At 31.4% G+C, this 18,068-nt stretch overlaps 1 protein-coding gene across 3 annotated transcripts in view; it reads left to right on the forward strand.

Annotated features, from left to right (window-relative positions):
- LOC145239845 (DNA (cytosine-5)-methyltransferase 1-like) overlaps positions 1 to 18,068 on the forward strand; it is a 109,424-nt gene that overhangs the window by 8,688 nt on the left and 82,668 nt on the right. For all 3 annotated transcript variants that reach the window (XM_080103394.1, XM_080103396.1, XM_080103395.1), the window contains exon 2: positions 14,873 to 14,921. In XM_080103394.1, the coding sequence (XP_079959520.1) occupies positions 14,873 to 14,921 (49 nt within the window). The remainder of the gene's footprint in view (positions 1 to 14,872; positions 14,922 to 18,068) is intronic.

Here is an 18,068-nt window from a genome sequence, read left to right on the forward strand (position 1 = left end):
TTATTTTAAAGTGTTTTTTTTATATTTAAAAGTAGTCTGTGAAGGTTTTTTTTTTTTTTTTACATAGGCATCACCACTTATCAAGGCCAAGAGGCCACCCGAGGATAAGGGTTAAAGTGTACAGTAGAAATGGGACAATATAGTAACCGTTAGTAATGAAGATTCGGTAAATTTGTTAACATATATGGAACGGCTCATCAAAAATTTGTTTACGTTAGACTTAAAAAAAACAAAAAAACAAAATGGTGGTCTCATTAGTTATTAGTTGAGCTTTGATAATTGTTCAAAATACGAAAAAAAATCCCAAAATACTGATAGAAATACTTTCAATAAATGTCACCAATTGTGCGAAAATGTAATATTCTATCAGCGTTTTGATTAATTTTCAATTTTTGAGCGATTATTAAGGCTTGACTAGCTCTCTAGCAAAACCACTATTTTGTTTTTCATTCTAACTTGACATTTATTTTCAAGTTAAAAAACATTTTAAAATAAGTTAAAATAAAAATGGATACTTCTGCATTTATGAAGCTGCTATTTCCACAAAGTTACCCGGGTGTGGCCTGCAGAGGATGGGAAGAACCGGAAACGTTTTTTTTTTTTTTTTTTTTTTTTTTTTGGACGGGGGATATTAAGACATTATTTTCCAATGTATTACTTTATGAATTTCAGTGGTCGTCACCATTCTTAATGTGAGGAGAGGGAGTTTGGAACAATTTGTGTTTTTTGTAATAAGGCTCGCCTGACTGTTTCCAGTTATTCCCACCATCTGTCGGCACACCGTAACTTTGTAGAAATTGTGGGTTCATAAATGCAGAAGTACCTGAAAATGTATCTGTGTAGGTAGAAGAGTAATTCAACTTATTTTTGGTATATTTAAGTTTATCACTGCTTTTTTGTTGACTATTTTAGAAATTGTCCAACTGGGTTTCTAGATAATAACATTATTTCAGCGTGATCCATATTCTGCATAATTTATTTATTTCTGTATCGGGAGTACAACTTTACCAGCATTACCCTCTCCTGTGTGCTATATTGACAGATGCCTGACGTACCTCACCTGGAATTGCCAACCGGCTTGATCAAGGCAAATTTTACAATTTAGAGTATAACCTTTTTACTGTACATGAACATGCTCACTATTCTTTTTGTATTTCCTTCTTTTATGATCTATTGGTTGTCATTTGAAGGATGACCGTTAGAGGTTATGAAAGATCAGAGCCACAGGGTCAGACAAAGTCCGCGACAGGAGTATTCTACAGGAGTGGAAAGGGTTGATTGGGATTGATAACTGCTTTCATTTATCACTTCTATATTGTCATCAAAACGGGTTACTGTTATTTAAATCAATTATTTTGAAGTAGTCGACCGTTATTTGAATGCCTAATTTGCATAGCTGTTTTTTTTAAAAGTTTGGTGTTATTCATTTATACTTTTATTGTCCTTACTTCATCAATATTAACAATAGTAATTAGGTGATTTAATAGAATGGATAACTTACTAAAAATCGTAAATTTAATATTCTTTGCTAAAATTTTTACTGACTAAATAGAGAAGCGGACTGGATGTCTTGCTATGTTCCTTTTGCTCCTCTCTCTCTCTATTTATATATATATATATATATATATATATATTTTGAAGAACAAAACACAGAACTGCAGCACCAACTAAACAATATTGTCACCAACTTCGAACACTCCCTTCAAATCAAAATTCATTAAAAATTACAAAACAGAAACTTTCTGGTGTCTTTAACCAATATCTGTTTAAATGAAAAAATGCTGCCAAAATATACACAATTCAAACTACTTAACCCAGCAGTGCAACAAGATACTGCAACCCAAGAGTTCTAATTCAACTTAATCAAAAGGCAAATTACCATCGCACATGAAAAAATTTGGAAACAGACCAGCGAACTGGATGAACTTGAACAAAAACTCAAGTAGCAATACACATGAAAAAATTGAAATAGCTTAAAATATTTCAGTATTGGTATCTCTAGAAAGAGCTTGATGAGCTTAGAAAGAATCTTTTTAAATTTTTGTAAATCCAATAAAAATTAAGGAAGTTATGACTATTTTTGTGCCTCACACGTTTGGATATTTTTCCCTCTTTAAGACTATATGCGTTTGTCACATTTTCTACACTACTTTTTCAGTAAAAATGCTATATCTTTGTTAAAATATAAGACTAAGCAATGAAATTTACCATATAAGTGTATTTTTGTGCTAGGAATTAGAATATGCTACTGAAAATCTCAAATTAATAGTTTCCAAATAATCTGCAGTAAATGCACATAAATATGCTGCAATTCCTTAAAAATGCCATGTATCCATTAAAAGAAAAGAAGTTAAGAACTCAAAGCTGACTTGTAATGCATTATATGTAGAAATAACTGAAATCGAAATCTAGGACTGTTTAAAAATGAATATATTACAATATTTCTTTGGTATTATTGTAGATTAATACCCACCGTTAACCATCCACTCCCCACCCCTTCTGACCACCTCTCCAAAATATGTGATTTTACCTTTGTAGGCAATTACGTGTGAATACCTTAAAAATTTTAATGAAAGATAAACAAGTATTTTAGAATTTAATGTAAAATGATTCCTTATTTTGAGCCATTCTAGCGTTTTAAGGCAGTTAACCATTTTTTTTTCTATCGGAGATAAATCCTGTGCACCTTTTTTTCTTTTTTTTTTTTTTTTTTTTTTTTTTTTTTTTTCTAAAGACGATTATGTGTGGTTTTAAGAGGATCTTTGTGCAATTATGAGAGGGTGGGGGGTTGCCACTCTGATTCTGGGTTAATGATAAAGCTAAGGAAAATTATGAGAAACAAAACAAAAACAATTTTAGAATTTAGAGTGGGGGTTAGTTTCACATAAATCTAATGTAAAATAATTCACCATTTCGAGACCATTGTAACGTTTTAGGACAGTTGACTAATTTATTTTTTATCAGTGATAAATGGTGCCCTTTTCTTTAAGAAAGGATTTTTAAAAAAAAAATTTTTTTTTAGACACTTATATGTAGCTTACAAAGGAACTTTGTTTGGTGAGGAGCTTGCCACTTAGACTTAGCGTTATTGTTAGGGCTAAAGAAGGTTTTAAGTGGAGGAGGTTTGCCACTCGTACCTAGGGTTAGAAGTAGGATTAAGAGTTTTTTTTTTTTTTTTTAAGGCGTTTGACCCCCATATTTACGGTTAGTGGGCCATAATTATTGGCCTTTTGAAAATTTAATGCCTTAGATTTTGGATATCAAATTACTTTTAAATATGAAATTTATTTTTGTTTGTCGGAATTCTTAAGGGGTGTGAAACTTAAGAATTACGACAAATAGACAAAAATAAATTTCATTACAAACAAGTGACATCACTAACAGAAAACGTGATGTTTGGAAAACTTATTAAGTATTTTTGTCCACTTATTTAAATATCAAAAAAAACATTTTTTCTAAAGTTAACGAATCATTCACAAATTTTAGATAAATTTACTTTTTATTTTTAATTACATTTCTTGTCCGAGTGACACATTATTTTGTTAAACTTTCCAGTTTAAGACGTTTTCTTTCTCTACCTGGACTTCGGACCAAGATCACAGTGTCGCATTCTGATGCTACACTTCGCCTTTTCTGTCCTCTGTCAATGAAGGAGAAATCCTTCATGACTGAGACAATTTTTATGTTTTTCTCTCCAGATTGAGCCTTTTTGGGAAGCTGGATTTTCCTTGCATTAAAAACTGACCTTTTGTCTAACTGTCCTCGTGGGAAGGCAAGTAAATAGCACCTCCTACAAATATTTAAATATTGATTTTGTATTTTTTTTTATATATATAATTGGGTAGATTAGTGTCCATTCGATTATAAGCGGCTGAAAAAAAAGATGAAAAAAATATATTGGGAGTGTGTGTGTGTGTGTGGTGGTGGTGGGGGTACTGCTCGCACATGTGAAGCAAAATAATATTTCACATTATTTTTTTATTTTTATTTTTTTTAAACAAAACACTTTAATTCACTGTTAAAAACTAAGGTAATGGATAAAAGTGCACACATATATTTGTTTCTCAATTATATTTTTAAAATTTGACCAAAAGTAACGCCGGATTGCTTCAAAATTATATATTCTGATAACCGAGCTCTAGTTAAGCTAATTATGTTCTAATAATATGAGTTCCAATTAAATATGTAAGAACATATTTTTTTATATTCATATTTTCATTTTTTTAATTTTTAATTCATTCTGGAATAAAAAAACAAAACAAAAAAAAGTTTGTTTACAATAAAGTAATATCAGCGATCTGCTGCTCCTGCTGCTTCCACAGATCGTTTTTAGATACTTTTTCAAAATAGAGCGATTTTTTTTTTTTTTTTTTTTTTTTTTTTTTTTTTTCCAGATATCATGATTTTAAATTGCTCTTTATCACAAGATGAAGCCAGTTACAATTTTATTTTTAACGGATAAATGTAATAAAAAGATTGATTTATTTAACAGTGGGTGTCCAAAGAAATTTTTTTTCAAAATTTTCAAAACTCGTATATTGATGTTTTCTTTTTAACACAACCAAAAAAAATAGACTATCAAAAGAATTTCGGACAACCGAATCTATTAAAAGTAATATCTCTTCTAGTTAATTTCCAAATTTCATGATGAAATTCTTAAGAGAAAAGTGGTAGGGCCATTTACAAACTAGGGAGGAGGGGTCGTTACAAAATCTTACCGAAAACACTGTTTTATGATAACATTTTTATCACTTTATTTGCTTAAAACTCTTAAAATATATAATGTACATTATTATTTATTAATTTATTTGAAAGTATATTCATTTTCGAACAAAACGGTGATATTTTGAGGACTTAAAGTGCTTTGGTTTTTAAAATATGATTTTAGCAGTAATCCGTAATTATCCAAAGCTTTTTATAGTCCGTGTGTATTTCTAACTCAAGACCTGTGTCACTGAAGAACAAAACACAGAACTCCAGCACTGACTAAACAATATTGTCAACGACTTCGAACACTTCCATCGAATCAAAATTCATAAAAAATTACAAAACATAAGCTTTATGTTGTCTTTAACAATGTTTGTTTATTTATATATATATATATATATATATGTAATAGTAATGTGATTTCTAATTTGAATTTTAAATTATCATTAAAAATTTGTTTCATAAGAAAGAACAATAAAAAAGTCAATTTGTACGATCGTTTCGGAAACAATGTTTTTATTGTGACAGACATTAAATCACGGACAATAATTTTGACATATAGTTTTTTGAAAACAAAGTCTACTCATCAGCAAAAGGATTGGATGTTTTTTTTTTTTTATATATATATATATATATATATATATATATATATATAAAAGACACCATAAATAAACCTAGCAATTTTTAAGTAAGGCAGATGTATCTTTTAATTGCCTTTTGAAAAACGTAATTATCGTGAAAGCATTCATTTAGATTTTGATTGTAGCTTATAAATGCACAATATATATATATATATATATATATACATACATACTGAATTAACAAAAACAAGACTTCAAAAAAGGAATTGGTAGCAACAAAAAGTGTATTTTATTGTAAGTTACAATTGTTTCAATACCAATTAGACAATTTCAAGCATTATGTCGTTTGAAAATCTTCACATAACCAGCCTTTCTTCAGACTTCTTGAATAAAAAACACTTAACAATAGAACATTATCTAAAGAAATTTCTCTTAAAGGAAATGAAGCATGTGAAAACATTTATCCTAGACGCATCCTCTGTCAAGAGGTAATTATATATATATATATATATATATATATATATATATATATAATGCACACACACATACACATGTATTTTAATTCAGTGATTGTTTTGATTCTGTAGGCAAAACGTTTTCTATTTGTGTTTAAATGTTTATTTTTAGACTTTGAAGTGATTGACTTGATTTTCGGCAACTAAATTGTAAGTTTAAGAATAAAGAGACTTTCCCCATCTACACATCATCACTCAAGCGAATTGATTTCTTTCTTTTGATTTTATTACTAAAACTTATTTAAAGAATCAATAAAACTTACAGAAATGTTGGTGCTTATTCATGCAAATAAATATGAAAAGTTTAATCTTGTTTGCTACTTATAAAATGTTTATTATTTAAAATTTTACTTTCGAATATTTCAAGTGCTAAAACTTTGCATGAATTGACTAGTAGAACATAAATGCTGACAAGCATATAACAACTTATCTGAAGCTAATCAAACTGCTATTTAATCAACTCAACACCTTGTATGATTTTATGCAGAGAGAATTTTTTTCATAAAAAAAAAAAAAATCTCACACTGTTTGATATTACTTCAAATGCATCTATGTCAATCAACTTACAACAAAAATCATAGGCTGAGAAATAACTTTTTTATTCATTTCGGGACCCACTAAAAAATTATATCTTCAGCTGTATTTTATTAGAAGCTAGGTATTGGTGAGATTTTGGATGCCATATGTGTTCAGAATCTCAGTTTTTTTGTCATATATAATATGCCACCTACGGCATTAATTCTATAACACCCACAGATACTCCAGGTAGGAGGGTGCATATAAACATGGTTTGAATGTGTACAAAATGACTGCTTGCAACATTATTTGGATTGGGCCACATGGAGGACAGACAAGACCTTGCTTAGTGTTGTCCAGATATCCAAGTCACTTGCAACATCTGATAATGATAAAGCTGTGTTAGATGTATTCTTTCTTAACGAAAGCTTGACAGTATAACACCTGGTTATTAAATATTTTTGCATAAAAAGAAAATTCTATCATCAGATTAAAAGTTAAATGTGATGACACACACAAAAAAAAATGTAATTTAATCATTCACTAAGGTGTATGCATGGTAACCTCATAAAATGTTTGATTTACTAGCTGACTCATATCCCAGCATTACCCGGGAAATTCAATTAACTCCAAAAATTCCATGCCTGGACTTGAATTATTTGCTGCATATGAATATCCGATGTGAACACAAACCTTACAATGTTAAGAGCAGAACCTCTAAATTTACTGCACTTTTGGCTCACTGTTACGTCTTATTAGTATTTGCACAAATACAGAGTGGGCCAGAGCAACTTGCTTATTTATTTTTATTTTTTTTACTCATATTTACCCCTTACAAAGCATATCACTAGTTGGATGTAAGGGACTACTATTTGGGGCTGTGTCTAGGAAAGATTAACAAGATATCTGTTTATCTTACATTTAAACTTCTGCATATCACTACAGTCAGGGGAGCGGGCAGCGGGAAGGGAATGCCAAAGTCTAGCTATTCGAGGGAAAAAAACGAATAGAATAGAAAGTTTTCTGGCATTTAGGGACATCAACAGTGAAGGGGTAAGATCTTAGTTATAATATAATAATTTCTCCCCAGTAAATTTTCGCCGATTCTCATTGGCTATGACCATGAAATTCTGTTATTCCGATTTATACACAAGAATACAAAAACTGAACACTAGAACCCCGATTCAAGATGGACGCACAAACGCCACACATACAAATACATTGACAGATATAGAGGGAGAGAATCAGACACCCGACAGCACAAGAATTATATCTGTTTTGTTCATAATTGACTACAATACCGAACCCAGTGATACATAGACGGGTACATACATAGATAGAGAGGTAGAAAGAGAGAGAGAGAGTCGAGGATGATAACAAACGAGCGATAGAGAGAGAGTTGAGCATGGTAACGAAAAAGCGAGTGAGAGAGAGACTTAGAGACAAACACCTTTTCGAAAAAAGATTACACACTTTTTATTTACTTTAGACAAAACATTTTTATTGCTTTAAAACAATTCGCTTAAAAGTTTACATATTTTTAACATTAATTTTTAAACATCATACATTTTTTATTTTATTTTAAATCTTATACACTGAAATTTTCATAATTTAAAATGGGGAAATGGTATGCTGACACAAAATTTATTTATTTTTTTAAATACAATTGCAAAATTATTTAAAAAAAAAAAAAAAAAAAAAAACTTTTGGTTTACCTACAATATTTGGGACATGTTTCTAGAAAATACCCTTGTGGGTTCTCGTGACTCTTTTGTCTCCCAATATTTCATCTGCTAAAATTATTATTATTGTAGCGACATTCATTCAAGTGCCGCTTTCAAGGGGGGGGTCAGCAAAAACCGTCCTCTCATGACGAGTTCGGTTCTACGCATGCGCAAATGACGTCGGAACCTGATTTAGTTTAAAGATTTAAAAAAATGACTTAATTTTGTGGACGTCATCTTAGCTCAGTTCGATTAGTGGTGTAAGATGTCTTCTGTTTTTTTTTTTTGTTTTTTTTTTCGATTTTTTTTTTAAATTTTAATATTGAAGCAGTTATTTAAGCCATTTTTCATGTGTTTTTTAGATTTTTTAACGTTCGTTTTTCTGTTTTTTTTTTTTTACTTCGCTTATTCTTAGGTTTTCATTAACACCCCTCCCGCCCACCCCACCAGACCACACACACCCAAAAACACCCGGGCAATGCCGGGTACCCCCCGAAGCCATTTCTGTGTGTTTTTTTTTTGGGGGGGGGGGGTTATTTTTCAGATTTTTTAATATATTTGATATTTGGGGCAGATATTTTTACAACCCGTCCCAGACAAAATGGGGTGTTTATTGTGAAAGCCGTTCTTAACGGGGTAGGTTGGGGGTGTTCATTCCAAAAGCCATTCTTACCGTGAGGATGTTGGGAGTGTCTATTCCAAAAACTGTTCTTAACATGAGAAGGTTGAGGTTTAAGGGTTGGATCTTGGGCAATACCAACACCATCTGTACTTAAACTTTTTACGGGGGGGAGGGGCATGCTTCCACCGACCAATGCTGGTTAACTGGTCATGTTAGTTAAATATATTAGAAAAGACATATTTTTTCATCCCCTACATTTAATCTGAGGGGATAATACACAAAAAAATGAAAGAAATGGTGCTCATACTTTACCAAATAAAGTTATTGTTTGTGGTCCATTTCTAAAAAAAAAAAATTCTGTTGCATAAAAGTTTATTAGTAAATGTTAGGTTGGTGCAAAAATAATGTTTTTGAACGTAAAAAAAACCCCGACAGTTTTTGCACCAACCTAATGAATAATTCAAATATGTTAGGAGACTATTTTCACGAAAAATCATGTGTATATTCAACAAACATTTGTGTTTATATTTGTGGTGTGGAAGGGGAGGATTTGACTAAAATAATTCATTGAAAGACTTATAAAAATCGTGAATGTAAACATTGACGGAAATCTGTGTAAACAGCTTTCAGACCTGATTGCCCCATCCCCCTTCTGCCATTGATGAGTCATCTGTCAGGTTGCAATTTTTGTAAAATTGCTGCATGACTATTTGCCAGATAACCCAAGAGGTCAAGATTAGCACTGGATCTGTAAAAACTATCATTCATGACCATTTGCTTATGCATAAGGTATCTGCCAGATGGATTCCTTGGTTGCTGACACTTTTCCAGAAGTGAGAACGTGTCGAGTACTCAAGGATAAATTTGGAGATGTACTAAGAAGTCAAAGGTTTTCAAAAGATGGATTACACAGGATAGAACCGGGATTTATCACTATGATCCAGTGATCAAAGTCCAGTGAATGCAGTAGAAGTACTTGGGACTCACCACTTTCAAAGCCGCTAAAAGGTAGAGTTTACTGGCAAGGTTATGCTCATTCTTCTGGGACCAGGAGAAAATAATGATGACTGGTTTCCTGGCAAAGCTATTGCAATTACAGGATCCTATAAAGCTTCACTTTTTAGGAAATTAAGATAAGCTATCAAAATCTAGAGGCAAGGCAAGATCAACAAAGGTATCCGCCTTCTGAAAGACAATGTTCCTGGCCACAACGTGCATGTCTTTAGATTACAAGCAATGACGTGTAGCTATGAAATACTTTCCCATCCACACTACTCACTTGATCTTGCACGCTCTGACTTTCACTTCTTCCCAGCCATGAAGTTATTTTTGAAAGGTAACAATTTCCCAAATGATGCAATCTTGATTTATAAAGCCACATCATGGTTGGAGGACCAACCTAGGGTGTTCTGCAAAAACGGTTTCCAAAGTTGCATTAAACAATGGGAGAAATGCATAATTCTGGGTGATTCCTATTTAGAGAAAGGCTAATAACTATGGCAAGTTTCATTGCTCTACTACTATGCAAAGAAGGTCAGGGCCATTACTCATTGAACATTGCTCTCAATTACTTTGTCAGTGAGATATTTTTAAATTAGTGAAAGACAAAGCTGATCCAAATATTAAATATATCTATTATTAAAACAAACTTTTTTCCTTATAAGATATCCTATTCGGAGGTGGAGGGGGGTAATACTGTGAGTATTACAAAGGGAAAAAATAGAGAAATGACTTTTGTCCAATTAATTCATTTTCAAAATTATATGTACCGCAGAACCACATCCTCTAAGGAAGATCCAGGTTGCTTAAACTTTATGTTGATTGCAAATCTGTTTAAAATTTTCAGTAATTACTTTTAACATGGAAAAAAGTCTAGTTAGAATTATTTTTTAAGACCAATTTACGTATGAGTTTTGTTTTTATTTATTTACTTTTAATTAACAAAATTGGTCTGTTAATGGTGTGCCACACCAGGAACCATTTTTGTTGATTTTGCTTTGAGTATCTTTTCATCACTATTTGTGAAAATGCTTTGTGCCTGCTCTCTGTATACTAAGTCAGCAGGACATCCGACAAAACTTTCTGATGCTGGCATATTTGTACTGAAAAAGTACATTTTATTATTTGGAACTAATTTGCATTTCTATTTTATTTTTATATTTTTTCCTGAAAGAAAATATTGAAATATATTTTAAAAAATGTTCGAAATTTAGAACAAAAATATCCCTCCCCCTTCCATCTCCCAAAAAACCAAAACCAAAACATTAAGCTTTTTTCAATTAATCCGTGTCTTCGTTTTAATTTTTATTGGATTTAAAAATAGAATAAGACTACACCAAGACATTTTTTTTGTTTAACTTTATTTAAAGAATATAATTTAACAATTTACTATATTTTTATTTGTGAGAGAAAAAGATTAAAAACTGAAACAAATTTTTTGAATTCTGATGCTAGTGATTATTTCTTTTACATTTTCAATGAAAACATTGTGAGAATAATATGTATGATGTGAACTGTAGTTTGTCCAATTAAAAAAAATTAAAACTTCCAAAAATTGCACTCGGGAAATATGAGTAAAGACAGCATGAGCTGTATGAATTATTTATATATTAGCCTGGTTGCCTGGGTGTTTGTAGGTGTAAAAAAAAAAAAAAAAAAAAAAAGTAGTAGCAGACAGACAGGCTTAAACCTATGACACGAAGGCAGAAAAGAAAGTTAAAGAAAATGTGACGTCTTACCCCTACTCCATGACACGACCGGAAGTGTAAAGCGTTCAAATAAAAAATTAAACGTAGTCAATCAAAAAGATAACTTGCAGAAATGGCGTTTTTAATGTGGGCAAAAAGCAGCCCCCCCCCCCAAAAAAAAGGGGCAATCTGATAGTATCCGAATAAATAGTAATTATTTCAGTATAAAGGTTTCCCGTAAATTGATCAAGGACGAATTACAGAACAGATACTACCTGGGGGAAGACCGGGAGTTTGTTTGTGTTCGATTAGTTTCGCTTTATTTATATGCAAAAGACAAACAAACAGCCGAGAGAATGGGACGGTGGGAATTTTTTAAAACTCTATTGAAAAAAAGATAGAGACGATGTTCCTTTGCGAATCCAAGATATTACAATCTGAGAAGTATGCGAAAACTCTCGGAATCTAACCGACGCGAGAAGCCCAATGCAAAAAAAAAAAAAAAAAAACTTTCGTGGACATACACAAACGCGCGAGCCCATTTTGCCTTTGATATATTAGATTTGCTTTTTTAATAAATATCTAAATTTTTTTTTTTTGTAATTTTATTAATATACTTTTCTCGAATTTAAGTTTATTTTACAGACATAAAAGGGGGGAAAAATCAAGCTATTTAAAATTTAACTTTGATAAAGTGTTTTATTTACAATCAGTTTTGTGATGCTCAGATTTTGTTTGAATCGAGTGTCAATGTACAAAAAATAAAAAATTATTAAATCTCAGATTAATGTTTAAAAAATATTTAAAACAAAAAAAAAAATGTGCTGACAGTTTTTATTGAAAGTAAAAGTTGTGGTAAAAGTATAATTTTAAATCGTATGCTACAATATAAACTTGAGATTTAACTTGTTTTTAAATGGTCACATGTGAACACCTTGAAACATTTGGTAGGGGAGGGAGGAATTATTTTAGAATTTAGTTACAATTTAAACATAAGGATCAGTTACAATTTAAATATAAGTATTGTTTACATTTAAATAAAGCAAAGAAACCTACAAAAATCTAGTTCATATCATATTTGCACAAACAATCTATGAAAGAATATGAGGTGTAACTTAGAAAATGCTGATGAGTCACACAAGGAGTAGAAGTTGAATCAAACGGGACAACACAAAATTCCTTCTGTAAGATGTTAGTAAGTGTAAGAAAATGGATCCAACAACCATCAAATACAATGAGTTTTGAATAAGGAGTTGGCACTACACAATCTTCATGTCCGGTATCAAAGGTATAGTCTCTGGTGAATGAATAATGGTGTCAATGTTGGTCAGACAGTTTGGTTTCATATTATAAAGCTAATCACACTTGATAGGTATAAAGTAGTGATGGGACAATTCCAATATTTTTCCCGATTCCAATACAATTACTGATTCCGTACTAAATTCCCGATTCTGATTCTTTATAAATCTCTTATTTCACTATAGAGTTGTTATTTTCCCTGATTTCTGTAAAAAAAAAAAAAAAAAATTCATTTTAAACTTGCAGATATTTTCCTAAACGTAAAATTATAGTTGTAAAGAATGATCTATAGATTTTTGTTTTTCTGGTATTTTAAAATCAATAGATATTTATTTTATCATTACCAGCAATGGAAGATTTTGCTTTAAACAAAGGCAATTAAAAGGATCGTTTTGGCATCAGAAAATAGGCACCAATTTTTTCAATATTGATTCCGATACTCCCAAATTTGCTGATTTTTCCGATTCCCGATTCCAATTAATCATTTCAACACTAGTGTAAAGTATTCTCAAATAGAATTTAGATTCGAAGCATTGCTGGACTTGTATTTGACATCATTTTTCCTTTTATGTTCTCCTGAATACCAGATGTAAGTAAGATAACGAAATTTTTCTTTTTTCCTTCTCTTCACCTTCCTTTTCTTTTTTATCAGCCAAAACTTTATTGAACAGATTCTGGTGAAATCTCTCATTTGTGTCAGAACCTTATATGTGTGTTGTTCACATGTTTGATTGTCTAAATGGTTGGTGTAACCGTTTTTGGTAGGTGAGAAAAAGCGAAACAGGTGACAGATACCCATTAAGGCCATGACATGTTGTCTCAGGGGCAAAATATGGAGAGAAGATTTATAGAAAATAGGATGCACATTTTCCTCTTCTCAGAAAATCTTCTTTCTCCTTTCTCATAGACTAATGGACTATCTGGTTAAAAAGATATGACAAGATGTTTCCTGCTCGTTTGAGGTACAATTAATAAAAATATGCAGCTTCTATTAATATTAAAGTTGTTTTGATATTTTGCAGTTAAAAAAAATTACAGTTCAAATGTTCCTTCAAATCACTATCCATGCATCTTGGAGACTACATCTATATATATAAAAGCGAAAATGTATGTATGTTCACTTTTTGTGTATGTCTGCAAAAGGCTTTTTTCGTCGGCCTTCTTACTTGGCTCGCTTCTTCTTAAAACTTTTTATATCACGTCTAAATGATAATATCTACGACTCAAGAACGGGGGTCGCGTGTGTATTTAATTTGCCCGACTTTCATGCGCTATTTTTTTCAGATATTTCGATCGCCGCGTGTTTCTTTGCTTTTCAGTGTAAAACAAACAAAAACTGGCTTGCAGCCGCGTCGTGTTTCAAGGTCAAACATCACACGACTTCAGTTTCTCGCACCTGTCAATTTCATTTTATAAACGTTAAATTAAGATGCTTTTTCACTCCTCTTCTCTCGTGGCCGAGATGGTTAGGTCCCGGGGTTTTTTTCCATTTTGTTTCCACCTCCACGTTAAAGATTCAAGCCTACTTTCCTACTAAAACTTTTTTTCTTTTACCCCTCCAAACATCCGGCCAAAATTTTTTTTTTTTAAAACGGTTGTTTTGATCCCCCCCCCCTCCCTACAAACACTCGGGCCACAACATAAACACAATCTTGTTGTAAAATTAGGGTTGAAGTCTGAACAAATTTACTACATTAGGAGTTGGAGTCTGTTAAAACTGATAAAGTTACGATGAGAAATTTTCCATTAAGTAAAAAGATCATCAAAATCATTATGGCTTAAGTAAAAATTGATCACCATAAAATAACAGAAATATTCTGAAATTTATGCATTTGAGGTTGGTGCAAAAATAATGTCGGTTTTTGATGTTCAACTATATATATATAAATGACATTATTTTTGCACCAACCTAATACAGAGATTTGATAAAGTTTATTTGGCTCGAAAAACAAGTAATGTCAAGCGTTACATGAGCACAAAAAAAATGGCCTCAATGTATTTGTTTTGTTTAATTTTTCATTATGTACAGTAAAAATTCATCGAATTCACAGAATATTAAAAAAACATGCCTGTTCCTTGTAGAATTAAAAACACTAAATAATTGATAGATGTAATTTATTGTGAGTTGAAGACTATAGTTGTCAAAGTTGCCACTACCCTGGTACAAAACCCTAAAGTTTATTTGTTTAAAACAAATTTACTTTATTTTTATATTTTTCAGATTGCGTCAACTTCGGGGTAAATATAAATCTGGTGACATTACAGACGTGGTAAGTGTGTTTTTTTTTGTTTTTGTTTTTATTTTCTAGAAAACTAGCATGGATGCCCGGCGTTGCCTAGGTGTTTGGAGGTGTATGCTGAACCAAAAAAAAAACAAAAAAAACAAAAAAAAAACGGTCAATTTTTTAAACTTTGATCCCTATTATGACCCCTTAAAATTTGTTTTGGGGTCAAATCGAGTTATTAAGTTAGATCAATGTCCAAGGAATCTATATCTAAAATTTCAAGTGTTTAGACCCAAAATTGTCGGAGGAGTTTGGTAGAGTTCTCAAAGGTCAAATCGTTGAACTTTGATCCGTTAACAGCAAATTTCTGGCCGAAAACCGATCACATAGATTTTCCCAAATCTCAGTACCCTGTATATCAAATTTCGAGTCTGTAGACTAAAAATTGACAGTTATTGCGAAGGAAAATGTAGGCAGATAGGCAGACAGACAGACAAACACACAGACACGTTCACTTTTATAGATATATAGATATTACCCCCCTTCCACTCCTCATAAAAATAACAAATGGTTATTGGAGATCAGGTAGTTTGACCCTGAACCTCCTTCCCATTCTCAACTTATATTTAATTGTATTTATTTCGACTCTCTTCCCCTCCCAACCTCTGAGAAACTTAACCTTTTATATTTTTTCTTATGTAGGCTACCAAATTTTATTTTATAAAAAAAACTCCTAATCTTTTTTTGTTGAAAGTTTTTTGTTTTTTTTCCTGCCATTGACTATGTAGATGATGGTAACGACACAAAAAAATGTAGTGCATAGTATAACTTTAGCGCTTTTACACTATTGGGCCGAAATTTCGGAAATCATAATACTGAATGAAAACAATTGTATGTACGTATTCCTCGTATTTTTAAGATGATTATACCCAAAAATCAATAAGGTAGAAAATTATTTATCAAAGAAATTGAAAAATAGAATTAGATGGAAATGATCATGAGACAGTTTGAACGCGAGGTAATTTTCTGTTTCGATTTAAACAAGATGGCGGTAATTTTTCATCTATCATAAGTTTTTTTTTTTCTTTTTAATAATTCATTAATACTCAGGTAATTTCGGCTGCATAATTTGGAAGCTACCATTGTAACTTATTAGAATTGACAAAAAAATTAGTTGAAATCATTGTTTTTTTTATCTGAAAACACCGTTTATTGACTACAAAATCTCGTTCCAATAGTGTAGAAGCACCAAAATTTTGTTCTGTCATACTAGTGAATCAAATGATTAAAATTCGTTGAAACATTTAGTAAATGTTTGCTAGCGACTGACCTTAGGTAAAATTTCAGCTCATTTGAGAAAAATCATTGGAAATTATAAATTGGTAATTTTTTTTTTTATTCCATATTCTATTAAAACATTTCTGAATTTTAGTTGTGTTATTAAAATTTTTTTTTTTTTTTTTTTTTTTTGTAAATTTAGAAGTTTATTCAAATGTATAACATCATTCGTGAATATAGAATATATTGAAGCACTTCGGTAAATCATGAAACTGCAGTAAATTGTTCAGATAATAATTTATTGTTTCATGTGTCTGCTGATGTTTAATAATATATAAATACTAGCAAATGTACCAGACGTTGCCCGATTTTAAACGTAATGTTAAATTCCCTAAAAAAAAAAATGAAGTAAATAAAAAATAAATGAAAAGAAACTGACATGTGCATACGAGTATTGTTTTTTTTCTAAACAGTTCACTTCTTGTATGTAAAAAAAAAAATACTCTGAGATTAGAACCAAAACCTAATGACAGTAAGTCAATTAGACCAGCTTGCCATGATTAAAAACTGCTTTCAAACCTTCTTATTCTTAACATAAAGGAGCTGTCATATGAATAATTCGCACATGTGCAGTTGTGAAACAGTTGACAAACAAATAAAAATCTGATCCCCCATCCACCCAACCAAGTACCAATTTTTCAATTTTTTCCCTTTAACAGCCCTTTTTTCTGGATGAAAACTGATTAAAAATTATTCCACATGTCTGAATACCCTATATACCAAATTTCAAGTCTAGATAAAAAATTTGTTGAGTTTATAGGTTGAGAGTTGTCCTCATACACATTCTCACTTTTATAGATATATAGATTACATAAACTTTTTACTAAGTAAATAGAAATGTAAACTTATTTTTAATTACATGAAAAGCAGTTTCAAAATATGACAAACATGAACTCTCTCTATTCCTTTTCCCTGTCTCTTTCTCTATTCCCCCCCTTTTCCATCCCTTCTTCTCTATTCCTTCCCCCTCCTTCCCTCTCTTTCTCTCTATTCTGTTCCCTCTCTTTCTCTCTATTCTGTTCCCTCTCTTTCTCTCTATTCTGTTCCCTCTCTTTCTCTCTATTCTGTTCCCTCTTTTTCTCTCTCTCTATTCCTCATTTTAATTTTCATTAATTTCATTTTAAATATGATTTTGAGGAGTGGCTGATTTGAGTGATACCATGTCTTCTTTGAGGCGATACCTCTCGACTTAAAATATTATTTGTAGCATGGAACAATGAAGTAAAACAAGTACGTAAAGTACCAGAATGATGCTATTATTTGAATACAGACTTGGTTGATTTGTGACTCAATTATTCTCTTAAGGAGTTAGCTATCAAAAATGAAATGAATGGTAAAAACTTATATTTCAACAGTTTGGGGAATGGGTAGTGTTATTTGACAATGAATTTACAATGAACCTCCTTTTTTAAAAATTTAGAAAATTAAGAAAAAAAACAACAAGTGAAGCATGCATTGTTCCTCGTGAGTGTACAGTGAACGAGGCATAAAAAAAGTGACTAAGTTCAGCATTTGTCCCCACCCCCATTTAGCCCCAAAAGTCCCCAGGTGAAAATGAACAAACGGTGCAGTTTTAGGCCTTAACGTATGTAAATTTGAGTTCTGCACCATGCAAAAAAGAAATGACTAAGTCCATCACCCCTTCCTTTAGCTCCAAAAGTCCTCAAAGCCTTAACATTTAAATTTGAGTGCTGCACCGTGCAAAACTGCTAAATAGACATACAAAGCAGAAAATTTTGGACAAATATGGTAAAATAGTCCCAAAAATGGAGTGTTTTTATTAGCCCTAAAAGAGCCGCTGGGGCACATCAAAGAGTTATCGCGAAGTATAGACAAACAAAATTATATAGAAGT

Source organism: Euprymna scolopes, chromosome 19, assembly GCF_053919585.1.
Source record: "Euprymna scolopes isolate OS-2025 chromosome 19, ASM5391958v1, whole genome shotgun sequence".
In the NCBI taxonomy this organism is placed as follows: Eukaryota; Metazoa; Mollusca; class Cephalopoda; order Sepiida; family Sepiolidae; genus Euprymna; species Euprymna scolopes.